We start from the raw sequence: 27,086 nt of genomic DNA on the forward strand, positions 1-27,086 counted from the left end.
GACGCTAGAGTGCAGACCTAACACTTCATGGCCATAGCCTGGATCTAGCCTGAGGCTGCCTCTTTCCGTCCTTTTTATTTGTCTTGGGAGGGTCTGAATTATGCCAATACCCCTTTATTGTAAGTTAAAGAGAATATAAGGAAAAATGCTAACTTTTTTGTTCATTTAATCATGAACGGAAAGTAGTCCCCTCCTGCTCACAGCGTGGCCCTGACTTTTGAGGACAGCATAGCAGAAGTCTACGATGCTGTTCATCTTCCAAGCATTCAGAGGTCACTGCAAGAGAGAGAAGAACTGGCCGGTGGGAGCACGGCTCTGACCTACCGCAGACCCGTGACATCCTTGTCTTCCTGGCCAGCTATCAGCAGCTGAGGAAAGCAATCCCCACCGAGGCTCTGGAATGTCCCATCCTCCCCTAAGGCTACACAGAGAGGCTCTGAGTCGTTGCTCAGGTGAACTGGTAGTAGTGAAAGGTGCCATCCACATACACGCATCAGAAGACAGAATTTGGCAACCTGCCCTATGCCGTCCAGGGCTTGAGACAGATGGAGAGAAGAAGGTGGCCTGCTGAGTGACCTGGGCCATCTCCCGGTTCTGACCTCGCATTTGTCATTCTGACCTATACTTTATTGCAGTGCAGAGGCTGGGTGGGAAATTCATATGCTTTAATGGGGTTGCGCCGGCCTGGTCCGTTAGGTACCCGAGAAGGTAACAAAAAGGCACTGCTGATCTGTGGCCAAATCTATCCGTGCTCAGAAACAGTATTGACTCAGCTGTCAAAACACATCTCCGCAAATTGGCAAAGACCGAAAAATTCGGTAATACGTTAGGTTGGCAGGGCTGTGGGGAAACCACCACTCTCCTGCTTGGCTGGTAGGTTTGGGACAATCTTTACAGTGAGCAATTTCTCAATGTCTGCCAAAACCACAAATGTATGTAATGTTGGACCCAGAAATTCCACTTCTAGGAATTTATTCTATTGAAAAGTCTGTCCATGTGCCACAGCAAGGCATTTATGGGATGTCACAGCAAAATACTGGCAGTGACTGAAGTGTCCATTATGGAGGATGAGCTCAGTAAGTACAGTGGAGCCATGCAATGGAATATTATACAGCCACGAAAAAGAACCAGGACTCTCTTTGCCCACTAATGGGGACTCATCACCAAGATACGGCGGTAAGTGAAAAAAGCAAAGTGCAAAGCAATATGCATAATGTGCTGTCACTTGTGTGAAAATAATATGTGTGTGTCTTCGTCAGTCTATGCATAAAGTATTACTAAAAGGACCACATAAATGATGACTATTGCTTGCCTCGGTGGAGGGAAACCATGTGGCTGGGATTAGGGGAGAGAAGATAACTTTTTACCATGTGTCTTTACCTTCTAAATTTGGAGTGCAAATGGCATGTGAGTGCCTTTCTTGGTGGAAACAGAATTACATTTGAGGTACAGCAAGATTACAAACAAAACAAAACAAAGGTAAAATCCATATCCTAGGATACACACTCCTGGCCTCAACGCCCCTCAGCCATGGTGGCTCATTTCCATCCCCACATGGCTGGCCATTTGGCATCCCTCCCCCCATCTTCACACCGGAGAAGGGCCAGGGACCGCGGGTAGAGTGTGAGAGCCACTTACCTGCTCCTTCTCTGAATACGGGTTGTTGAGGACGACAGGCACGTGGCCCTTCCCCCACAGGTCACTGAAGACTCGGTCATTCTCCACGCCCAGGGGCAGTGGCTTGTGTGACTTGCCATCCATACCTCTGAAAGGCAAAGCAGGGGAAGTGAGAAAGGCGAGACATCAGGAACGACAGGCCGGTTGCCCTGCCCTCAAAGTTCCGAGTCTGTACAGAACCTCCATGGTTCACCCACGTGACTCTATGTAGAGCCAGCAAGCTGTGGGTGCCCAGCGTGCCCCTCGGTAGTATCACCAGCAACACGTGGGAAGGCAGCCCCGTCGTCAAGCACAAAGCGCACTGACGTCGGCACCGATGGGTGGCGTGCACCCACCGTGTGGACATCCCTTCAGAATGACGATGACAGGGCTTTTGCTCCTCCCTCCCCGTTTCAAAGACCTAGGAACGCAGAAGGCTCATCTCCTGGCAGACCCCCCTGGACAACTTAATGCCCACAGATAAGATAATGAGTCCTGGGGTCCAGGGTGATAAGTTATCTCAGTGCTGAATAAACATGGATAATAAGACTTTACCAGCCCAAGAGAAACAGAAATGATTCTGAAAATGAGGGGAACAGAGCAAAAAAATAAAATACCATTAAGAATGATAGCTAGTGTCTATTAAGCACGTATTGTGTGTCAAGCACTTTACAAATGTTTTAATTTAACCCTTGTGACGACTCTGTGAGGTGGGTGTGAATATTAACCACCATTTTATAGACGGTGTAAGTGAGACAAAGGCTAAGATGCTCAAGGTCACAGTTTTTCCGCCCACTCTTCACACCCATTCTGAAGTGGGGGCTCTCATTATTACCATTCATCAGCATCATTATCATTACCACCACCCCTGTCACCATCATCACCACCACCACTACCATCACCATCATCACCACCCCCACCATCATCACCATCATCATCACCATCATCACCATCACGATCGCATCATCACCACCATCACTACCACCATCGTCATCACCATCATCACCATCATCACCATCACCACCATCATCACCATCACGATTGCATCATCACCACCATCATCAATATCACGATTGCATCATCACCACCATCACCACCACTATCATCACCACCATCACCACCACCACCATCATCATCATCACCACCATCACCATCATCACCATCATCACCACCACCACCCTCACCATCATCATCACCATCACCATCATCACCATCATGATTGCATCATCACCACCATCACCACCACCATCATCATCACCATCATCACCATCACCATCATCATCACTACCATCACCATCATCACCATCATCACCATCATCATCACCACCACCCTCACCATCACCACCATCATTACCATCATCATCACCATCATCACCATCACGATTGCATCACCACCATCATCAATATCACGATTGCATCATCACCATGACCACCACTGCCACCATCACCACCATTATCACTACCACCATCACTATCATCACCACCATCAACATTATCACCATCACCACCATCATTACTGCCATCACCATGGCCATCATCACCACCACCACCATCATCACCATCATCATGACCATCATGACCATCATGACCATCATCACCAACATCATCACCACCATCACCATCATCATCACCATCACGATTGCATCATCACCATGACCACCATTGCCACCATCAACCATCGTCATCACCATCACCACCATCACCACCATCACCAACATCACTATCATCATCACCATCACCATCATCACCACCATCATTACTGCCATCACCATGGCCATCATCACCATCATTACCATCATCACCACCATCATCACCATCACCACCATCATCACCATCAACACCATCACCATCATCACCATCACGATTGCATCATCACCACCATCACCACTGCCACCATCACCATCACCACTACCATCACCACCATCACCACCATCACGATTGCATCATCACCATCATCACCATCACGATTACATCATCACCATGACCACCACTGCCACCATCAACCATCATCATCACCACCACCACCATCACCACCATCACCACCATCATTAGTGCCATCACCATGGCCATCATCACCATCACCACCATCATCACCACCATCCAAACTTCCATTGCTACCACCATCACCACCACCATGATCACCACCATCACCATCACCACCACCATCTTCCTCATCCAACTTCTCCTCATCAGCATAACCATTATCACTATCACCATTGCCATAATCAGTGTCATCATTACCATCATCACCTTCATTACATCATAATATTCACCATCATCACCATCATTACCAGCATCACCAACCTCCTCCATCATCACCGTCATTAGCATCTTCATTACTATAATCATAATCCTCAGAATCCTCCTAAGATCAGGAAACTGAGGCTCAGAGAGGTTAAAACACTAGCCTAAGTCACACAGCCAGGGATGATGGAGTTGGGACTCAAACCCAGACTGGTTCCTGACTCAAAAGGCTGGCTTATTAACACCAAAGTTTTCCTGGCTCTCTGTTCTTGAACTCAGATTCAGGGGGAGACTATCTTAGTTAGTTTCCACAGCCTGGTCATCCTCTAAGAAGGAGAGAAGTCATGGCTGAGATGGAACTGACTTTGCCTCGAAATCCAGACCTCCTGACCATCCCTCGCCTCTTTCTCTCTCCAGGCGCTGCCCCCCTGCTTCCTGACAACTGGCTTCTTTTGAACTCGCCCGTCCACTTTTACTCTGATTATAGCATCTGTCTGTGGCTTACTCTGGAGCCCCTCTTGGTTTTGGTCCCAGGTGTGAAAGCTGTTACCTAGCCCTTTGTTCTATATTCCCAGCTTTGGGGACTTAGAATCCTGGTTCTGTAATTTCCCCCAACCTCTAGTCTGGCGCTGACAGTCATTTGGGGTCAATCGGAAGCCAGGGCTCAAGCCCTCTGGCTGCTCACTCGGGGCCATCCAGACCTCTCCTCCTCACAATGTTCCAAAAGTCCTGGTGGCCTGCGTCAGAGCCACTTTGACTCTTCTGGTCGGAGAGGTCTGCAATTGTCAGAGGGAACATTCTGTTTTACCCTCTTTAAAAATGTCACCAAAACACACGGGGAGTGGTTCTTGATTACAGACATTTCACAAGTCAACGGCTCACCTACATGGTGATAAACAGAGAAATTGTCTGTTGAGAGGGCTGCTCTAAATGTCACTCTGCTCCCTCTCAGCTCTGAAAGTCCTGATCCCATGATACCACATGACTATAAGTGGCGATTCAGCGGAGAAGAGAGGTTAGCATTGTTGGAGCGTGTGTAACATACCAGGTGCTTGCACAGATGTTACTTCATTTTATCCCAACAGACAACAAAAGCCCTATTTTACAGATGCAAAAACTGAGCCTGGAAAGGTCATGTAAGTTTCCCGAGTTCCCACAGTAAGACAAAGAAGGGCTGGGATTTGAAACTAGGTCTGAAGAATGTTTGGCCCAGATCCTTCCTTTTTTAACACAGAGACAGGAAAAACTAGTTACTCTAAGCCAGAGGCTAAGGAGCAAGTAATACAACATCTCTTGCTGAAAGAGGCCAGTTTGCAAGAATTAAACAGGCAACAATTACCTAAGCAACTCCAAAATGGCTTGTCTTGTGTGAATTTTCAGGGAGAGCTAATTCTGTGTTGCAGTTCCCCCTTTGTAAAAAAGCCTTTAACACCTCTGTTTAAATAATGCATTTGAAGTGTTTTGTCAACAACAAACTTATTTAAGAGTCCTGTGCGAGGAGCAGGGGAAGAGTATTTTTAATATGGGACCAGAGGGAACATCCAGGTTGAGCTATTTTGTTTCCATTCACCCAGGAGCAAAAACAGAAGTACATGTCAGTATTTCCCAACTCTCAGTCTGACAGTGATAACCAGGTCTGAGGGAAATATCTGGCTTATTGCTGCAAATCTGCTCACCCTGGGATCTAGCTGCTTGATGGGGTTCGTACAGGCAGGGTAGTTTGCTGGTTAAGAGCATGGGCTATGGGTTGGGTAGCATTGGGTTCAACTCTTGGCTTTGCTGGCTATAAGCTGTGCAACTTTGGATATTTTGGATACTCACACTTTCGAATTCTCCATTTATTCATCTCTAAAATAGGGTTAATAATACCTTGCTCATGGGATTGCTGCAAAGGTTAAATAAGGTAAAGCTTACAGCCCTTAGCTGTGTGGTACTTATTGGTGGTTGCTCTTACTGCTAATGTATGGGATGATCAGCCAGAAACAGAAAAAGGGAAATGCTAGTTCTCTATGAAACAGTTAAGGGGCACCTGGGTGTGTTGGTTGGTTCAGTGTCTGATTCTTGATTTTGGCTCGGGTCATGATTCTAGACTTGTGGGATTGAACCCCACATTGGGCTCCATGCTGAGTGTGGAGCCTGCTTGTGATTCTCATTCTCTCTCTCTCTCCCTCTGCCCCTCCACCCCACTCATGTGCTCTCTCTCTTTCTGAGATAATAATAACAAAAAAGATTCCTCTAAGCAAGCACGGTCTAGTAGAACTCTCTGTGATGAGAGGAACATCCTACGTCTATGTTGTCCAGTTTTATAGCCACTGATAACATGTGGCAATTGAATACTTGAAATGTGCCTATGGTCACTGAGAAACTGAATCTAAATGCTATCTAACTTTCATCATGTTTAAGTAGCCAAATGTAGCTGGTGGTTGTAGCATTGGACATATTGGTTATAGCAGTGAGCATCCCTCAAAGCCTAACGTCCCTCAACACTGGGGAATGGAGACGCACGTAGCTCTTAGCCAAGAAGGGCATCTTCCCTGGGGGTTGGGGGGCACAGACAGAGATACCCAGACCCTTTCTAAGCTGTTCACAGAGCACAGGACTTTGGGAATTCTCTGCTTCCATTCTAGATTCCCAACTTCCATTATTCTCGGTCCTGATCTCCAGTCTCCCCTCTTCCCGAGGAGCACACTGTTGTCCACTCCTACCTTTATACTTGCCGTCCCCAGGATGCCCTTTCATTTTCCCTCTGCCAGGAACCAACTCCTACTCAACCTTCAACACCCACTTCACACTCTTCCTCTCCTGGGCGTTAAATGAAGTCATGCATGTAAAATGCCTAACACATAGTCAGAACTAACTAAACATGTGCACTACATTGACAACTAAGGAAATTGAAGCTCAGAGAGATTAGGTAACTTGTCAAAGGTCACAGCACCAATGAGCAGTGGAGAAAGCCTGAAAGTCAGGTGTTTCCTTCTTGCTGTTGTGCTGGCTGAGAATCACTGAGAACAGAGATTAAGAGGGTAGCGGAGGGGCCATTTGGTTGAACCTCATACTTTTGAAGAACTTCAAATTTAGGTATTGATTTTTCTTTCCAAATGAAGTAGGGATGTTGAATGTTTTTATCTGTTGAATGAGATTTTCGTAACTTTAATGCATCATTTCTTCATTTAAATAAATATACTGGGAGTCCATAGGTGGAGGTGGATGGGGACTGTTTTGACTTCTTAGAAGCCAGGATGGTGACTTCCCTTTGCCATACTCATGAGTGTGGGTCCTTCCAGCTGCCTGGAGTGGTCTCAGTTTAGATCAGGGTTTCTCAAACTGGAACTATTGATATTTGGGGGGCTGGGTAATTCTTTGTTGTGGGGGGCTGTCCTGTTCCTTGTAGGATGTCTAGCAGCATTCTCTAGGGGGTCTCTACCCATTAGATGCCAGTAACACTCCTTCCCTTTCCAGAGTCCCTCCCAGTTGTGACAATCCAAAATCTCTCCAGACATTGCCCAATGTCCCTTTGGAGAGGAAACCAAATGTACTCCTCCTTATTGAGAAGCACTGGCTTGGGTGTGGCTGAGGACCCCGATCTCATGCTTCCCAGTCCTTCCCTTCCTTGTTCTATACCCATCTCTGTGTCTACAAGGCTTTATTTACCAGTTGTCCCTTGTTCCCAGATGGGATTGAAGAGAATGTCTTCACTAAGTGGCTTTTATCTCCTCTCAGGTGTCCTTAGCCCTCTGGAAAGGCCATCCTCCAGTGGGCTTGCATTCTAGGTGGACCAGTAACCCCAGAGCCATCATGCCATCATGTTTGGAATTTCTCACTTCAGAGTGCATCAGCATCAACTGTTAAAACTCTCCTGAACTCGCCCTTTGGAGAGTCTGGGTCCCCAGGGAACCCTGGAACCTGCATTGTCAAAAGCACCCCACATGGTTCACAGACCTCCTTGAAGACCCACCTTCCTGGGAGGGCTCTGGGCCTGACTCTTGGCTGTGAACAGCAAGGCGCCCTCCTGGTCAGAAATATCAACATCCCCCAAGCTCCCTCTCTTCTTTCCCCCCATAAAACCAGGCACGGAAGTCTAACTCCCACTTGGCGAGCATTTTCTATGCTTTCTGGCAAGGACTAAACCAAAGCTCCTTTTCCTCCACTTTGCTAGCTAGACAATCATGCCCAAGCCAACAGTCAGTCTGGCATCTCTAGACCTTCTAAGAACCTTTGCCAAATCCTTCCAACTGGGGGGCTTCCTGGGGGCCAGGCCTTGGACTCTCACACAGGGGGTGGGCTCAACTCCACAGGAAGTTGACACATGTGTTGATCAGCCCAGTGCTGACCACCAACCAACCCCAAGTACCCAGGATGGGGAGCAGGAGGGCCAAGCCTGTGTGCAGGGCACAGTCTGGAAGTGGGGGCCACCTGCTCTGGCCCAACCGGGCAAGGAGGCTGCTGAGGAGAGCTGCTCCTGGCAGGAAGCCTGCTGCATCTCTCCACAGACACCACACTATTCCCTGACCACCCCCCTTCTCGCCCACCCCCCCTCCACCTGGCTGTGGATGCTGGGAGCTAAGTTAAAACAGGAGGACTTGGGGGCTGTGGAAAATGAATCTGGGGTCTCTGCAAAGCTTTGTTCTAGAGCTCTTCATGCTGGGGTGGGGGAAGGTTGTGAGGGAGAAAAGTATGCTCTTGAGAGCTGGAATTTTACCGAAATCCTCTAGCTGAGAAGTGAGGTGAGGGCCTCTGGGCTCAGCAGCAATCACGACTGTAATTGCTCACATCACAAATGCTGGGCAGGATCCTCAACCTCCAGTGTTTGCAGCGTCTGGGCTGAGCAGATTGGCTGGTTTTGGATCCTGGGCCACTGGAGAGCCCATGCCAGCTCCCGCACAGCTCCCGAGGCTGGTTGTCTCCCCACAATAGAGACTTGGTCCTAATAGCTCTTCCGATGCTCTCTTTATTTTTGAGAGGCTGGAAACCAGGTTTAATGTGAAACCTCTTGATTTCTCTGTTTTGCCACAAAATCGCTTTTTCAGAAAACTCTGCAGGCCCAATAAAACTCGAGGGAGATCTGAGTGTGACCCTCGATCCCCAGTTTGTGACCTCTGACCTAAAGGGGTGTTTGAGTGCCTCTCCCTGGAGTGATGGTCTGGGGAGGTCGAATGGAGCAGTGAACCTTCCAGGTGGGTTTGACAGGAGGTGGACCGGTAAGTTGTTTGGCCTGTGATGAGCGTGCCCACCAATGACCTTCAGGAGGACCCTGAATGGTAGTTCTGGAAGGAATCTTAGGGCTCACCTGGTCCACATGCTACTTTTACACATGGGGAAACCGAGGCCCAGAGAGGTCAAGGGGCTTTCCTAAAATATGTAGCTAATGATGGCAAAGGGGGGTCTAGAAGGAAGAACACTGAGCCCAGTCCAATGAGACCTCATAGTAATGGCCAGTCCAGGGTCTGGCCACAGAATTGCTCAGTAGGGCTTGTTGGATGGGGGAGGGGGGCTGAAAACGGCCCCCAAAGACATCAAATCCTAATCCCCAGAACCCACGTATGTTACCTTATATGGAAAGAGGGTCTTTACAGGGGTGATGAAGTTAAGGATCTTGAAATTGGGGAGATCATCTTGGATGGGCCATTAACCATAATGGCTGTAAGGATGCCATCACATGCGTCCTTATGAGAAGGAAGCAGAGGGAGTTCTGCCATGGAAGACAAAGGCCATGAGACTCCAGAAGCAAGATGCTCATGCTGGAAGGGGCAGGCAGGGGCCCCAGCCAAGAAAGGCAAGGGATGCAGCTCTAGAAGCTGGAAAAGGTAAGGAAACAGATTTGCCCCTAGAGCAGATGTAAGATCTCCAGAGCTGTAAGAGAATAAACGTATACTGTTTCAAGCCATCACATTTGTGGTCATTTGTTACGACTGCAAGGGGAAATGGATACAATGAATATTTGGTGGCAGGGGCAGGGATGGCTTGGGCTGTGTGTGTGTGTGTGTGTGTGTGTGTGTGTATGCGCGCATAGCTCTCTTCCTACTCACTACACTCACGTCCCACAGACCTTCTTTCCGTTCCTTGAACATCACAACCTTGTTCCTGCCTCAGGGCCTCTGCTCCTGCTGTACCTTCTGCCAGGAACGCCCTTCCCTAGATTTCACACGGTTCATACCTTCTGGCCTCAGTATAAATGTTGCCTCTTCGGGGAGGCCTTCTCTGACCCTCTGATCTAGTTTTTTTTTTTTTCCCAATCCCAAGCCATATTTCTTCAAATCACTATTTCATTTCTTTTATAGCATGTGTCACTATCTAACATGATTGCCTGAGAGCCTGAGTCTATCTGTTTATCATTCATTTCTTGTCTGTGACTCCATAATGGCAGAGGCTCATCAGTGGATCCCCAGTTCCAAGGACAGTATCTGGGGCAGAAAAGATGCTCCGTGAATATTTGCTGAATGAAAGATGGTGAGAAGCTCCCCTTCCTTGCACACAATCTGGGGATGAATGGGTGGCTGCGTGGGCTCATTCCATAGCTCCTCCTCAGAATGAGGGGCTGGGGTGCCACTTGACAAGATGGCGGGGACACAGAAAGGAGAGGGTGCAAAGTAAGAGTAATAGCTCTATAACCAGGACTTCTCTCCCCTCCCCAGGAAACGACGGACTGGGGAAGTCCTTTATGTTCACATGGTCAAGGTGAGAATGAAAACTTGCACTGAGGTTCAGTGTGAAGGCAGTCATTGGAGTCAATGCCAACGGACTGATTCAAAGCCATAAGACATGTCAAATGCAGTCACGGAGGAGACCCTCTATTGCAGACAGTCCTGGAATCAGTGCGGTCATTGGTTGGTCTGAGGTCAGTTCTCCTGGGGTGCTATCTTGCGTGGAGGGCACTTCAGTTTCCCTTCCAGACTGAGAAAATACCCCAAGTCCTCAGAAACTTGATGGCTAGCGGTCAAGTGCACTGTGGCCAACAGTGTAACCTATGTTAGTGGAGGCCAAGAGCATGGGCCTGGGGTCAAGTCCTGGCTCTGTCATTTGCTAGCTCTGTGAGCTGGGACAAGTGACTGTGCCTCTCTGAGCCTTGGCTTGCTTACTAGGAAAATGGGGTGCTACGAGGAGCAAATGAGGTAATTGATGTAAAGACCTTAGTGTGAGGCCAGGCCCCCTGGAGGGCTCAGTACAGCTTGATTAGCATGTTGGTCATAAAACAGAAGCTTGTCACAGGAGACCTCCTCTCCCCAGTTAAGCTCATTCTCTAGGATCGAAACTGACTTCTGAACCTCCAGCCACCTCTTCTCGCCCGGTTTCGTGTCAACTGTAGCCACCCACCATGAGATTTCTAGCAGAACCAAGATGAGCACTCTGTGGCCAGGGCTGTGTGACTCTGGGCAAGTTGCCCCACCTTTCTGAGTGTCAGTTTCCTTGCCTATAAGGCGGCCCAAACCATACAACCTACTTACGAAGCAGGGCTGAATTCACCCAAGCTCTGAAGAGATGGCTATTATGAAGGTTCTCTGTAAGTAACCGAGTGCCCTGCGAGTGGAGAAGTCATCAGAACGCAGGGCGAGGCTGACCGGCTGGTCCAGATGGATGCTGGACCAGGGACCTTGGCCTCTTTAGAACCCTCCTTCAGGGCAGCAATCTGAACAACCTGGATATCCTCTGACACGCAGCATTTTAAAGTGACCGTTCCCAAGTGCCGAAGGTCCCAGAAGCCCCCAGATTTCCCTTCCTTAAGCTCCCCGCACACTGCCACCACCTGCCGGGCCCACCTTCCCCCTGGGATCAAGGGAGAGACTGTGTCTAGACTAAACATCGTTTCTCTCCCCAACGGAGGGCCAGCATTCCCAAACAACAGGACTAGGGACGCCCCGTGAGGGCAAGGAGTTAGATGAAGCAGGTGAATAGGTCCGTGTCCAAGAGGAAAGACGGAAGGAAGGAAATGAGGCCAAGAGAGCAGGAGAGTCAAGGGCACCGCTGAGAACCAGGGACAGCCCCAGCCTCTGCTTGGCCCCCGGAAGCCACGGCCTGCTGGCTGTGACCCAGATGTGGGGTTCCAGGCCTGGTAGGCAGCCGGCCTCACTGGGCATCCAGAATCCAGGCTGCCAGCTCTGACCCCCACCCCAAAAAGCAGCCGGGATGGGGAAGCCACTGGAAGGCTGAGTAATTTCCAGGCGGCCACGTGCTCCAAGGGGCTGGAATCGTCCCCAGCCCGCCAAGCCCGGAGAGTGACGTTGAAGACCCTTCTGTCTCTGGGCTTGCATTTCCTGACTTGGGACGCTGACACTTAACAAGGCACTTATTCCTGTCACCTAGTTTGGTGATTTCTGAGGGCACTTTTGGTTTTTCCAATGATGGTGAGGGTCCCTGGCATCACGGTGGAAAGGAGGTGGCATTGGGGATGGTCCAGGGGCAAACCCACACAAGGAAGAAGGGTCCTGCCTGCCATGCGGCCTTAGCACATCAACCAAGATGAAAAGCAAGCTTAAACTTCTGAGTCAAGACCCCGATTCAGTCTTACGCTGAAACATGGCTTTAAAATACACTCAGTTTTCCATGCATGCAACCATTGGGAAAAGACAGGACATCATTTCATTGGGAGTCTGTCACCATTTCGGAAGATCACATCACCAAGGAGACACCGCTGGTGGCATCTGAGTGGCCAAAACAATACACCTGGTTCCACCTGCATCTGACGCGGTCGTGAGTGGACCAATTCTCTGTTTAGGGGCAAATAGCTGAGCGCTGATAGATGAAATTACAGCTTCTGTTATGATAAATTACTTTTATGCCTGGTCTCCTTTAGTTTATAGTTAGGGCATTATTAGCTCCTGGTTAAGAAAGGGGGCATTTAAAAATATTTGTGGGGGTGCCTGGGTGGCTCAGTCGGGTAAGCGTCTGAGTTCTGCTCAGGTCATGATCTCATGGTTCATGGGTTGGAGCCCTGGGTCAGGCTCTGTGCTGACAGCTCAGAGCATGGAGCCTGATTCAGATTCTGTGCCTCCCCCTCTCTCTCTCTGCATCTCCCCTGCTCGTGCTCTGTCCCTCAAAATAAATAAACGTTAAAAAAATTAAAAATATTTGTTAACGTGGGGGGTGGGGAGCTTTGAGCACAGGCTTGGGCCACTGAGCTAGGGGACCATGCACTATTATTGGATAATACTCCTGCTGAGAACCGTTTACCCTAGTGGGGTTCATGGAGCCCTGTACTTGCCCTGGGCCACTTTCTTCAAAGCAGTGTTTCCTGCTCCTTTTGGTCACTGGAGGGAGGACTGTGATGGATGAGGGCGGGTTGAGAGCTGAGGTGCAGCCTCCCAATTTGGGAAAATAGGTCTGCCGGAGGAGACCCTGTGTCAGACCAGCATGTCCTGCCCCCGTCCTCGGGGAAACAAAGGCTGCTTTTCAGAGGCGGTGTTTGGAGGCGCCCCTGAGGCCAGGCTCCCGTTAAAGTCCTTCACGTTTGGCAACATCGCCCAAGCCTAGTGTCCTGCATCAGGTTTTTGCATCCCGCACTGCCAGCTGGGAGAGGGTCACACTGGCTTCTCGGAGGGGGAGGGCCGAGCTCCCAATGATAAGAGGGACCCTCCGGGGGACTTCTCTATGTCACACAGGGAGATTCAGGCTCCTAGGTCTGGGGCGGGGCTGAAAGAAAGCCCCAGGGAATTCTGATGCTCACAACCCCATGCCCACCCCGTGCCCAGCTGAGAATCAGAACCAAGCACATGGAGCATTAAATACAGCCTCCGGGAGGGGACTGTCACACTCATTCAGGGCCCCATTGCTTTTCCTAGGAGAGGGGGGTGTTGAGGAGCAGGGAGGCACATATATCCAGAATGTGGAAGAAGAGGTTGTGCTCAGAAGACTTTGTTGGGCGGGGGGGCACATCTGGTGTCTCCTAGAAAACCAGGCCAATGATTGATTCTGGATTCTATAGATGCTTTAGGATTTAAGCCCACCGGATGAGACTTGGGGGCCGCTGGCTGCCCAGAAACTACATCAAGACCTATGTTATCTCAAAATAAAAATATGTTATCTCTGCTGCAGGTGCTGTCGTAGGGACACCTGGGAAATGGCAGCTCCCCCGAGGACCCGGCTCTAGCCTGGTGGGGAGGGTCTCCAGGCTTAGTCATGGGTGAAATGGGCCCCAGATCTCTGTATGCCAGGACAGCCCTGAGGACTGATCCCAGCCCCCAGCTCTGGCAAGGAAGGTCAGGACAATAGGGGCCCCCACCCACTTGCCCCACCGAGAGGGTAACACCACGTCCTGTGTACTGGGGCCAAGACTCTCCATCTCCTGTGGAGATGGGACCAAAGGTATGGGGAGACTCCAAACTGCGCACCCCCCCCCCCCCAGGAGCTCACAGAAGAGGGAAGAAGCAGGTTGGAGGACAGGAGCTCAAAGGGCAGCAGGGAATCCCTGGGGCTTCTGGCAGAGACCCCATCTTCCCACTCGGGGTATTGCTGGAATCAGCTGGGCTTTTGCTCAGGTGGGAGAAGTTGGAAAAGCTCCAGGATGCAACGGTGGCCTGAGGTGCGATGCCATAGACCGAGGGCCCCCCTCAAAGTGTGGTTGGGGGGCTGACCCGTCAGGAAGGGAGACTGGGTCCCACGCAGGCCTTCCACCACATCAGGCACCCTCCCACCTCAGGACCTTGGCACCTGCCATTCCTCTGCCCGGCATGCCCCTCCTCCATAAAGCTTCGACGTGCCCTTCTTCCCTCCCTCCGGGTCTTCCAACGTCTGCTTCCTTGAGACCTGCCCAGCCTCTCTTCTCTAAAATCCACCTTCCGCAATACGTCCTGACCCCCGTCTGATTCCGTGTATCCCCTTAGCACATATCTGACGGCCTACTTATGTTAACATTTTTATCTCACTGATTCTTTGCCTTTTCCCTGTGACACTGTAAGGTCCCCAAGCTCACGGGGCTTGTCTATTTCATTCACTCACACGGTCAGAGGGTCGGCGTGTTCCCTCCACCCCTGGTGCCGGGTTTGTCTTCAACAAACATGTGTTAAATGAAATCAGTGCAGGGGCCTGGAGAGAGTTGCTTTAATCCAGGTTCCTGAGGGACACCCTGGGGACCTCTAAGTGCTCTCTGGACACTCAGGGGTCCTTGGGGATGGGGTGGGTGGGTGGGTGGGAAACCTTGTCCTGGGTTTCTGGGTGGCCCCACATGGGGGCTGGATAAGAAGTGGGGGCTGTGCTAACCTGAGACCAGAATGGGCTCACAGAGAAGCTTGCCTCTCTCCTCTATCCCTGGACCCACTATTCTCTGACCCCTTGGCCCAGCTGCCCACTCCTCCCCAGAGAAGGAGCTAGAATCGCCCACTGTGTCACCTGTTCTCTTCCTCCACAGAGTCAGAAAATGCCAATCTGGCAAACACAGAAGGGCCGGGACCCGGGTCTTCCTGCTCTCGCCTCGGTTCCTGCAGACTCCGAGCAAGAGCGCCGTTTTGGGGGGGGGGGGGCAGGGCCTCTACTTCGATTCCATTCCTTTCCCTTAGAACCTCCCTTGCTCTCCAGCGGCTGCCCAAGGTGACAGCTGGTTTAGGCTGAGGCCTGCGCAGGCCTCAGCCCATCCCCTCTGTCTTCCCAGGACCTTGGCATTCACCCTATGCGGAGGCTGCCGCGGACACGCGGCTCTCGCTCACGGGGTGACTCGGGAAGGGCCCCTCCTCTCTGAGCCTGAGTCTTCTGCCCCGTGAATCGCAGATCGCAAAAATACCCGTGCTGAGTGAGGGGTTGCTGGAAGACGTGACATCAGCCACCGCGACTGTCAGCTGGGTCTCGTGGCAAGAGATACAGGCTGGAGGTTACGCCCATTCTGTTCCTACGGTTGCAGTTTTGAAAGAGGCAAGAGCGGTTGAGGGCATGTGCCTCTGCAGGTGTCTGGGACGGCTCGGGTCGGCTTCTGGGCTGTGAGACTGAGTTGCGACACACGTTTGCGTACGACACATCCATGCACACACACAGGGCTTACCTGTCCACCTGGACTTCTGCATCCTTCGTCTCTGCCTTGGAAGGTCCCCCGCCATTGATCCCTTTGCTCCCACTGGTGAGAAGGCTCAGTACAGGTTCTATCTCTTTGAGCAAATCACTGTTCTGGCTGCCCTGGATGCTCTTCTTGGCAGAGTCCTGGCCCGGGGGCCCGGGAGCCCGGCTCTTGGTATGGGGGAGAGAGCCGGCTTCCTGCCCACCGTCTTGGGCGTGCTGCGGCCCATTGCCAGGACCCGTGGCCCTGTCCACTGCCGGTGAGTGCTCTCTGCTGGCCGATGACTGGTGAGACAGATCGACAGCGGTGGTGGGGGCAGCCAGAGGCCGTGTCACGCGGATGGTCTTGGGGGTCCCGTCCCCGGTGAAGGTGGTCTCCAGGTGAGTGGTGAAGCCCTCGGGGCCCCTCAGAATGAGGACCACGTGGGTCTCAGAGGCGATGCCCCTGAGCACCTCCAGGGCGCTGTCATAGCTCAGGTCCACCAGGGGCTGGCCGTTGACTGCAAGGATGATGTCACCGGCCTGGATGAGGCCGCTCTGCTCCGCGGCACCCCCCCGAATCAGGTCGGAGATGATCACGGGTGGCTTGCTCACCCGCTCCTTCACCAGGAACCCCAGGCCCCCCACCTTGCGCTTGAAGAGGCGGACGGAGATGACGTTGGGTTGGATCTGCTGAACGCTGAACACCTGATTCTCCATGGTGTCTACTAAGACCTCAAAATGCGTCAAGCCAAGATGGTTTCACCAGGAGGAGCCAGGCTTCAGGGCGTGCTCGGAGGAAGAGGGGGCTGGTGCTGAGGCGTCTCAGGAATGAGCTGCTCTGGGGCTTTGTCTTCTCCGTCTCTGACGTCAACACGGCATCACCCGCTCATTGCTGTCCGGCCATCGGTGGCATGATCTCCTGCGTCTGCCTTCCTCCTCGTTCTCTAGGAAGCGATGGTTGATCAGGCGGACGTCAGGACCAGCCGTGGGACGTGTCCCCAAGCAACAGGTCAGGCAGACTGGGGAGGAGATGTGTCTGGTGGATGTGTCTAGATGTGTCTAGAGGTGACGCAAGCTTGGGCGCACTATTCTCCCGGCGCCGCCAGCCCGTCAGACCCGTGCTGGAGAGAAGGAACAAGGGAGGGGGTGGAGAGAATCACAAAAGAGAGATTGATGTGGAGTGCCCAACACCACCTTCAAAACCGAGATGGAAAATGCAGCCAACTGAGAAGTCCAACCACGAGACGCTGGAGCTTGGAAGCCAACCTAGAAATGAAATCCTTCCTCCTCGAGGGGAGTGGGGGGACCTCCCCAGTGAGCTGCAAATTGCCTGCTTTCATCTCCCATGAGCAAAGCCCTCTAAGACCGAGGGTCTCCTTGAAAAACCACTGATAACTGTGGAAATCAGATGGCAAGAATCACGATCTTATCTCTTATCTCTTTCCCACCTCGTGAAGTCAACCTGTCACGTGGTCTTTGGCTCTCTGTGTTTTACAAACATTTTCCACTCACGGGTCAGGAGCTCAGCCAGCACGGACCTTTGGGCCCTCTGTCCCAGCTACCCCCAAAGTCCCCACAACAAACCCACTGGAAGGGGGAGGGCCACCAATGATGTCAATTGGCCTCTCTGACCATTTTTGTAATGAGCGACTTGTTCCAGGCTCAAAAGGACAGACGTGGCCGCATTACAAACCAGTATAAACCAAATTTGGTGTGATAACCACGGAAGACATGGGTTCACGCAAAACTCTGGAGGGCATCTACATTCCACAGACAACCCGAAATCCTAATGCGGAAACATTTGGAAGAGCGACCGTGTCCCCCTAAGGGTTAGCATAGGCGCACAGCACGTGCTCAATGAGTATTTGTTGACTGAAGAAAAATCCCAAAAGATTAAACATAGCAGACACTTATTGAGTATGTACGCTCCTAACGTATATATTTTTTCTCCTTTGATCCTCACAATTACCCTTCAGTAGATGAGAAGCCTGGGAAGGGTAGTTCACTTGTCCAAGGTCATGCAGAAATGATGGCAAAGAGAGGTTTAAATTCAGGTGTGCCCCACTCTTGAGCCCGAGCTTTTAAACTTACACTCTGATTTTTTAAATTTCATATTCTGGTTATTTTCTTCACTCTCCCTGGCTCCCCCAGGCTTGGAGACACGGGGTATGGTTAGGGGTACCAGGGCGCAACAGGGGACCTCGCTGAAGATGCTATGGCCTGGGGGGGGCGGTGGGTTGCACCTGTGGAATGCACACACAGCAGGCGGCTATTAGTGAGTCCTACGTGTCTGGGTTGGAGCAGGTCGTCTGTGGGTTGTGGGTGGAGTGGGGGCAGGAGGGAGGCAGCAGAGGACCCCTCCATCGTTCTCTGTCCCCCGGTTCAAGTCCTGGTTCCAGCCCTATCCCGACACCCTTCCCTGCGGGCATCGTCCCCACACTCAGCGCGGGGAGGGAGCCCCCATCTGCCACTACCAACAAAGTGACACTCACTCCCTCGTTTCCCTTTTGGCGAATTCCCGGGGTCATCCGGGGGCTGAGGCAGCTGACCGGCTCCCACTGCCTCTGTGAGCAGGAGGCGGGGGCAGACACCCCCAAGAAGGAGGTGCCACTTCCTGGATCCCCTCGAGGCGGGGCGGGGAGCAAGTCAACCTCCCCCTTTGCAGCTCGCAGTATGTAACTCCACCAGTCCCTGTGCGTGGGTGAGGGGAGAATGAATCCCCGGGCCCAGCCCGGGCTGCGCTCTCCATCTGGCGTCGCTGTGTGTGTGTGTTTCTCTCTGTGTATTCATGCATCGCCCTCATGCTGTGTCATTCCTCTGCTGTGTGTGTGAGCGTGTGTGGCCCGTGTGTCGACCAGCTGAGTGTCTTCCAGCATTCTGCAGAGAAAACCACCCAGAGCCCCTGTGTCTCTCCTCACCGTGGAGGACCGGCCCTCCCCCCAACCCCTTGGCTTCCTTCACTCATTTCTTCTGGGTACTGAACCCAGGACGTTCGTTGTTTAGGTGGAAGCAGAGACAGCCGGGACCTCTAGATCTCTCTTGAGCGTCCAAGTTAGGCAGTGGACTCTGTTCATTAATTAAAGAAGGGACTCGCACGTAAGCTTCTAGGGAGGCGAGGTTTCCGAGGGCTTTTTTTTTTTTTTTTTTTTTTTTTTTTTTTTTTTTTGCCACTTCTGGCTTGGGCCAGACCTTGGAAAGGACAGAACCTGGGCTTGGCTTAAGAGAAAAGGAAAAGAATAAAGCGATCCACACGCCTTCCCAGCCACGCTCAGTTTTTCCTCTTTCTCGGTTGGTTTCCAAATCAGGGAGGGCTGCTGGTTGGCGCTTGGGAAATTGGGGTGCTGTTTCTCAGACTTCGGCCTTAGGAAGGCAACTTGATCTTTGGAAACAACCGGAAAGAGGCTGGGCTTGGGAGGAGCAGGGATATTCACTGTCTGCTGAGACAGAAAGAGAGAGAGAGAGAGAACAAGCCCTGTGTCTCGGTGACCAGACTCTAAGCACTCACCAGGATCTATCTGGATCCTAATAACAATCCCGCAACACTTTTGTCTCCCTCCTTTTCCTCCCCAAAGCACATCCTCACCTACTGCCATATTTTTATCCTCACTCTGACCAGGGTCAGGTTCAAATATCCCCATTTAACAGATGAATACATTAAGTTGCCACAGGGAGACCGATTTGTCCCAGCTTGTGAATATCCAGTGTCCAGGAGGCTCCTGGGTCAGCTGGGGTGGTTGGCTACCCTTCTGCCACAGGGGAGATTAAAAAAATTTTTTTAAATATTTATTTATTTTTGAGAGAGAGAGAGAGAGAGAGAGAGAGGGAGAGAGAGAGAAACAGAGAGAGAGAGAGAGACAGACAGAATCTGAAGCAGGCCCCAGGCTCTGAGCTGTCAGCACACAGCCCGACATGGGGCTCGAACCCACAAACTATGAGATCACGACCTAAGTCGAAGTCCAGAGCTTAACCAACTGAGCCACCCAGGTGCCCCCACAGGGGAGATTCTTAAGGGCCTTTTTGGCTCTGTGTGTTTCCAGAGGAGTTCTTTACTTTCTCGGAACTTCTATTTCCTTATCTGTAAAATGGGGTTGGTAAGCAATTACACTTCCCTGGGTAACCAGGGGGATTAAATAAAATAGCGAAATCGGGGTCCTCAAGCAATGTCACACAGCAAACACTCAGAAGAAATGGCTTCCTGTTTTTGTTACATAATATGCAACGATTCGGGCTTCCTGGCTTTTAATTTTAATTTTCTACACCATCGCAGTTTTGCCAGAGGTCGTTCATGTGCCATCTAGACGGGGTCCTTTGCTGGAAATCACACGGCGGAATCTGGCGCTGGTCGCGGTACAGGGCTCTGAACACAAGGAGCCGGGTGCCGGGCTGCGTATCCTGCCGACCCAGCCTCCACCCTTTGGAGCAGGGACTTTAAACAAATCACATGCGTGCACGCCCTCGTGCATACCGTGGAAACAATACTTGGACCCGGGCCTCATTCGAGTAGTTCAGTGGTGTCGGGGGTATTTATTTCATTTACCTGGCTGCGAGGAAATTAGCGGCTGACTTTCGGGACAATTGCCAGGGAGAAGGAGGGAGCCAAAATAGGCCAGCGTCTGCCAGTACCATCTCATTGTGCGACCTTGGGCAAGCCGCTCCCCGTTCTGGGCTGCATTTTTGCAACCAGAAGGGTGGGGAGGGCAGCAGTCTCTAGTAAGGGAGAGTCTCCTGTGTGCTAAGCACGGCGCTGAGCCCTCAGCACGGGTGCCTTATTTGATCCTGGCAGGGACCGCAAGGAGAAACTGCTATCCCCACCTTTACCCATGGACAAGGTGAAGTGAACCCAGGCAGCAACCTTGCATCTAGCAGGTGGATTCTGAGCACTTACCAGGGTCGGTCCTAGTCCTAACACCACCCCTAACACCAACACGCCTCATGTATCCTCCTCCCGAAAGCACACCCTCATCAGCTGCCATATTTTTCATCCTCACTCTGATCAGGGTCACCTTTGATGGTCCCCATCTTCTAGATGTGGAGATCAAGCTGCCATAGAAGACCTGACTGTCCTGGCTTGTCCATGACTTTCCATTTGTAGCACCGAAAGTCAGAGGACGTTAGGGTGAAGGACAGCCGTTGAGGTGATCCAACCCAACCTCCGTTCAAAAATGAGCAAACAGAGGCCTGGAGAAGCAAGAGGCTCATTCAACGTGGATCAACAACAGGTCGGTGGGGGGGGGGGTGTCTAGGGCCGTGCCCCCCAGGAGGCTAGCCACTAGCCACATGCGGCCATTGAACTCCTTAACTGTGGCTGGTTCCATTGAGGTCTGCTGCAGGAGCAAAACACACACTGGGTTTCAAAGGCTAGTAGGAGAGAAAGAACAGGGGCGCCTGGGTGGCTCAGTCAGTTACACGTCTGACTCTTGATTTCGGCTCAGATCATAATCTCATGGTTTGTAAGCTCAAGTCCCGCATCAGGCTCTGTGCTGACAGCTGCAGAGCCTGCTTGGGATTCTCTCTCCCCCGCTCTATCTCTCTGCCCCCCCACCCCGCCCACTTACGTATGCATGCACTTGCGCTCTCTCTCTCTCTCAAAATAAATAATAAAAAAAAAGAATGAGCCAGATCTCTATTCACAGGTACAAAATGAGCTCCAAGGTACAAAAAGAAAGATGCACATGTGTGAATTCTTCACATGTAAATGCAGAGAATATTCTGGAAAGAATGGGTAGCAATTGGTTGCAATTCACAAGGAATACTAGCAGTCAGAAGTAGGAGGGAGACATCCTTTGCACTGACTACCTTATTTTTCTCTTTGAACATCATTTAAATGATGTTTTTAATTACATACATATTACCTCTTAAGTGAGCAGTATCGAAGAAACAGCACCCAGCCTGTGAACTCCTGGGTGTTTTCTGCTTGCACACTCACAAAATCACGGATGGAGTTACGGCACCATTTGCCATCTCCCTTCAATCTCATTTAAGAACAAATTCCAAGTCTCCATCTCTTAAAAGCAAAACAAAACCAAAGACCCAAACCGTAACTCAACCGTGCTCTTTAAAAAAACAACAGCAAAACACAACAAAACAATCAACTTCCTTGTATCTCCCGAACTGCTAATTTGCAGTCTTTCCCCCGAGAGAACACCACCCGGGAATCAAGCTGACACGCTTTCTCCCACGCTGGCAAGTCATTGCTACAAACCCGCCAACCTCTGCAAATCAAGGAGGTGAGCTGGCGTTCTGTGTCTTGGGGGTCCCAGAGACATGTAACTCCCCCAGTTTCATGACTACAGCTTGCTGGTGGTGATGGCCCTGATCTCAGATCGGATGCCCACATCTTACAAGCGTAGTTCAGAGTTAGCAGAATGAGGATTCACGGGGGTTTCAAGTTTGATAGCGTGCCTCGTCGTGAGGCTTCGGGAAGCCCTCACTCTCTCACTCTGCTGCACTGTACCAACTCTTTGAATGGCAGTTTGGCAAGATTTAGCCTGAAACTTAAAATACACAGATCTTTGGCCTGGCAATTCAATTTTTAGGACTTTCTCCTGCAGATACACTAGAGGGAACATCCTTAACACACACACACACACACACACACACACACACACCTTCCTTGCAGGGTTGTTCAGAGTATCAACAGATTAAGTAAACAATGGCACATCCATGCAGTGGAATCCTGTGTAGGCATTAAATAAGGGTGGGGGATAGATCTAAAAGGACCAATGGGGATGGGGAGGTGGCTTAGTCGGTTGGGCATCTGACGCTTGATTTAGGCTCAGGTCATACTCTCAGGTCATGCTGAGCCCTAGTCTGCTTGAAATTCTCTCCCTCCCTCTCCCTCTGCTCCTCCCTGGCTGGTGCTCTCGCTCTCTCTCTCTCTAAAAAAAAAAAAAAAAAAAGGGACCAATGGGGAAGCAGCTTCAAGATACACTATTAAATTTTAAAAGGTGGAGAGCACTGACATATAAATATATTTACATATCCATCCTATGTATTCATCCATAATTCCATAGAAGTTTGATGATGTGTTGAATATCTCTGGAAAAACACCCAAGATATTGGTAAATATGCTTGCTTCTGGGAAAGGGGGCTGGGAGGCTAGGGGTGGGGTGGGAGAAAAGCTTACTTTTTATTATATATTCTTTTTTTTATATGTTCTTTGGTGATGCTTACTTATTCATCTTTTACTCTGTTTTTCTATCATATATAAACCAAAGAGCATGGGCTTTGAAGCCAGACTGTCTTAAATCTGGACTCTGACTTCTCCACTTGGCTTTGTGATGGTGAGCAGTTTGCTTAACCTCTCTGAGTCACGGTTTTTGCATCTGTAACATGGGGATGAGAACAGCATTTCTTCAGGGTGTCTGTGAAGAAGGAATAATAGTTAATATTTTCTGAGCTCTTACAACATGCCGTACCTACAGTCAGTGCCCATCAGACGAATCTTCTTCTCACTGGTTTACTAATAATTATCCCGCTGGCAGCCATTATGCTCTTGGTCCTCTGTGGTGTGAATGGACAGACATACGTTGCTTAAAGTACTTTGTGTCGAAGGACAACTAAAAGCCGTGGACACACAGGCTGGTCTTGGTTTTCAGTGGAGTGGGTGCCTGTCACCGAGTCCTCGCATCACCAAAGGAGCAGGGTTTGGTGTGTTGGAATGTGGAACTCAAGACAGGCAGCCAGAAACTCAGGCCCCGGATCTTGGCGATGAGTCACCACCACTGGGGTGGGATGGGGGTGTCGTGGGTCCAGTCCATCATCAGTAGAGAGCTACAGGGCTGTCGTCCCCATGTTGGAATAGATCTGGGGAATTATGGAGCCTACATTTCATCTTCATTTTGCAAAGCTCATTTTTATGAGTGAGTTCAGTCAGCTGTAGAGCACTAAATCCATCATACAGACAGAAAACCCCAGGGTTTGGGGCTAAGGTAATTAGCTTCCTTCCATCACCCCTCAGTGGCACAAAAATCCGCAAAGATGCACCTCCACTGCCCGCGACCCTCGCCAGACATGCTCCATTGCTGGTTGTGTCATGTAGCAGTCAGAGTGGCGAGCGTTAGAGCCAGAAGACGAGAGTTTGTGACCCACTTCTACTACCTATTAGCCTCAGCTTTGTCATCTGTAAGATGGGAACAATGATGGTTTCTACCTTTCAGGTAGAAATGAAGTGGGAGTACATCCAATGGGATAATCTATGTAAAACGTGTGGCACTGCTCCGTGACTATTTTTAGAGTCGCTTTCGACTGCACCTCAAGGAAAATGAGCAATTTCAGGCCAGATATGTGAACATAATCACAGCCAAGAGGATGGCCTCATTACTGTAAAAATGAAGCACTACCAGTGGGCTCTGAAACATTGCTTAAGAACCATTACAAAGACTTAGTGCATATTTCATACCCCCAATTAACCTTACCCTCTTTCTCTCTTTCTTCCTCCCCTTTTCTCTCCTTCCCTTCCTCTCTTCCTTCCTTTTTTTTTCATTCACACCATCCATTCATTCATTATGAAAGTGTACACAGCTCCCACCTGGGTCAGCAAGGAGGATGGCGGTGGAAAAGCAGGGATGGATAAGATAGCTCCCTGCCCTCAGAGCTTACAACCTGGGGGTGGGGGAGAGTGGGGTGGAAAAGAGATATTAGTGACAAGTGCAGCAGGCAGAACAAAGTGGAAATACAGGCTGTTAGTAGGAACACGGACAGGAAACCAAACAGTCTGGGTGGTGGTGGTCAGGGAAGGCTTCCTGGTGGAAGAGTCAGAGTTAGCCAGACTGAAGGGGTGGATGGTAAGAGGGAGGAGGGGAGGAGAGAGGGCGCTGAGAAGGCAGAGGGAGAGAGCAGACATTTGAGGTAGTCCACTGTGCCCTCTCCACTGTGGCAGAAGAAAGCCAATGTCTTATAAATCTGGAGAGGTCTTCAGAAGCTGGATCACATAGGACTCTTGAGAGCTAAGCTAAGATTCTGGCCTTTATTCTTACAGCAATGATGAGCACTGGAGAGTTTTGAGGACAGAAGTTCTACGGTCAGGTTTAGAGTTGATAAATATCACTCTGGTTGCTGCATGGAAAATGGGTCAGAAAGGCAAGGCTGGCTACGGGGAGCCCAGTTAGGAGGCTGTGGCAGGCCAGAGATGAGTAATGGCAGTGGTTAGCATAGTGAAGGGAGGAAGGGGGAAAGCGGGCAGGTTTTTTTTAAATTTTTTTAAACTTTGGTTTTTTTTAATTTTTTTTTTTACTTTTTTTAAATTTTTTTTTTATTTTTGAGACAGAGAGAGACAGAGCATGAACGGGGGAGGGTCAGAGAGAGGGAGACACAGAATCTGAAACAGGCTCCAGGCTCTGAGCTGTCAGCACAGAGCCCGACGCGGGGCTCGAACTCACAGACCGCGAGATCATGACCTGAGCCGAAGTCGGATGCTTAACCGACTGAGCCACCCAGGCGCCCCTAAACTTTGTTTTTAATGTTTCTTTTTGAGAGAGAGAGAGACAGGGTGTGAGTGGGGGAGGGGCAGAGAGAGAGGGACACAGAATCTGAAGCAGGCTCCAGGCTCTGATCTGTCAGCACAGAGCCCAGCGTGGAGCTTGAACCCATGAACCATGAGATCATGACCTGAGCCAAAGCTGGATGCTTAACCGACTGAGCTACCCAGGCACCCCTTTTATAATTAAAAAAAAATCTTTTTAATGTTTATTTATTTTGGAAAGAGAGAGACAGAGCATGAGTGAGGGAGGGGCAGAGAGAGAGGGAGACACAGAATCTGAAGCAGGCTCCAGGCTCTGAGCTGTCAGCACAGAGCCCGACATGGGGCTCGAACTCACAAACCGCGAGATCATGACCTGAGCTGAAGTCAGATGCTCAATTGACTGAGCCACCCAGGTGCTCCTTAGGGTAGGTTTAAGATACTTAGGAGTTTGGGTCAACAAGATGTGGTGACTGAGTGGGTAGAGGGCACAAAGGAGAGAGAGGTGTCAATGGTGATTTCCCAGCTTCTGGCTTCCACAAGAAGATGGAATGTGATGCTATTTCTTGGCTGAGAGCATCAGAGGGCAGGGAAAAAATAGGGTAAAAGAAAGGATAAGAATGAATGAATCTTATTTGGATGAACTGTCCTGCTTGCATAGCAATAAATAATTTAACTCTGGTCTAGGATATTGCAAAAGTCAACATTTCCTGATATCATTATTTCCATAATTTTGGAACACATCAACACTGTATATTTACAGGAAACGTACACTTGATTTGGCTCATTCCCCAGCCATTTGATATTGGGCAAATCATTAAACACTTTGAATCTCAATTTCCTTTTGTGAAATTGAAAAGGTAATAACAACCATGTCCAAGGTTTTTGTGAAGATTAAATAAGACAGATGCTGTAAAGAGCACTCTGTAAACTGTGAATGTCAACTGTAGTAGCGATGCTACGTCTTTATTTCAAGGACAACATCAAGAATGGTACTCTTCAAATTGCTGCTCAGTATCAACTTGAGACTCAACCAAGTTTCTCCTCTCATGCCCAGGTGTCCCTGGTGCAGGGAAACTGGGTCAAGCAAAAGGTGCCCACGGAAGGAAAAAGAAGTAAGAGTGGTTATCTTAAGGAAGAAGTGATAATATCTGCTCCCTTAACTTGAAAGTTCCCTGCAAATAGATCACAGTATCCACGTAGGTCTGAATCAGTTACAAATGAATTTCAGCAAAGGGAGAATATGTTAAATAGAAAATGCAAACTACGACGTTAAGAATAACACCACATATGTCAGATATATCAGTAAAAACAATAAATGTAAATGGGTTAAACTTGAGTAAAAGATCAAGACTCTCAGATTAACTAAATGCATTTTGGTTGCCCTATATTAGCATGGATGTGGGGACAAGGGTGAAAGACAGGAGGAAAAATAGCTCACCAAGGCAGGTATGGGTTTGATGTACATTTGTAAAGGCAGCCTAGGTCTGCTTTGATTTGAAAGATATAATTCACTCTCTTAAAATATGTTAGCACTTGGTAAGCACAAAATAAATATTTACTAAATAAATGATCAGCTATCCACAGCAATTTCTTTAATTTAATTTTTATTAATTAGGTTTAACTCTCCTAAATTAGCAGTTTTGCAAATGATCAAATTCAACCCAATATTTTGAACATTTGTATATATAAACACTTTGTTGAATTACCTAATTTCATTCTTGCAACAACTGTATGAAGGACATGATCTTATTATTCCCATTTTATAGAT

General features: G+C 49.9%; 1 protein-coding gene across 2 annotated transcripts in view; it reads right to left on the reverse strand.

Annotated features, from left to right (window-relative positions):
• NOS1 (nitric oxide synthase 1) overlaps window positions 1-16,577 on the reverse strand; it is an 85,189-nt gene extending 68,612 nt beyond the window's left edge. For both annotated transcript variants that reach the window (XM_019467332.2, XM_019467330.2), the window contains exons 1-2: window positions 15,863-16,577; window positions 1,639-1,765 (exon numbers count right to left, since the gene is read on the reverse strand). In XM_019467332.2, coding sequence (XP_019322877.1) covers window positions 1,639-1,765; window positions 15,863-16,572 — 837 coding nt within the window. In that variant the 5' untranslated portion in view covers window positions 16,573-16,577. The remainder of the gene's footprint in view (window positions 1-1,638; window positions 1,766-15,862) is intronic.
• Between the last annotated feature and the right edge of the window lie 10,509 nt (window positions 16,578-27,086).

The sequence above is a fragment of the Panthera pardus genome, unplaced genomic scaffold, assembly GCF_024362965.1.
Source record: "Panthera pardus isolate Hobbes unplaced genomic scaffold, ASM2436296v1 HiC_scaffold_15, whole genome shotgun sequence".
NCBI lineage: Eukaryota > Metazoa > Chordata > Mammalia > Carnivora > Felidae > Panthera > Panthera pardus.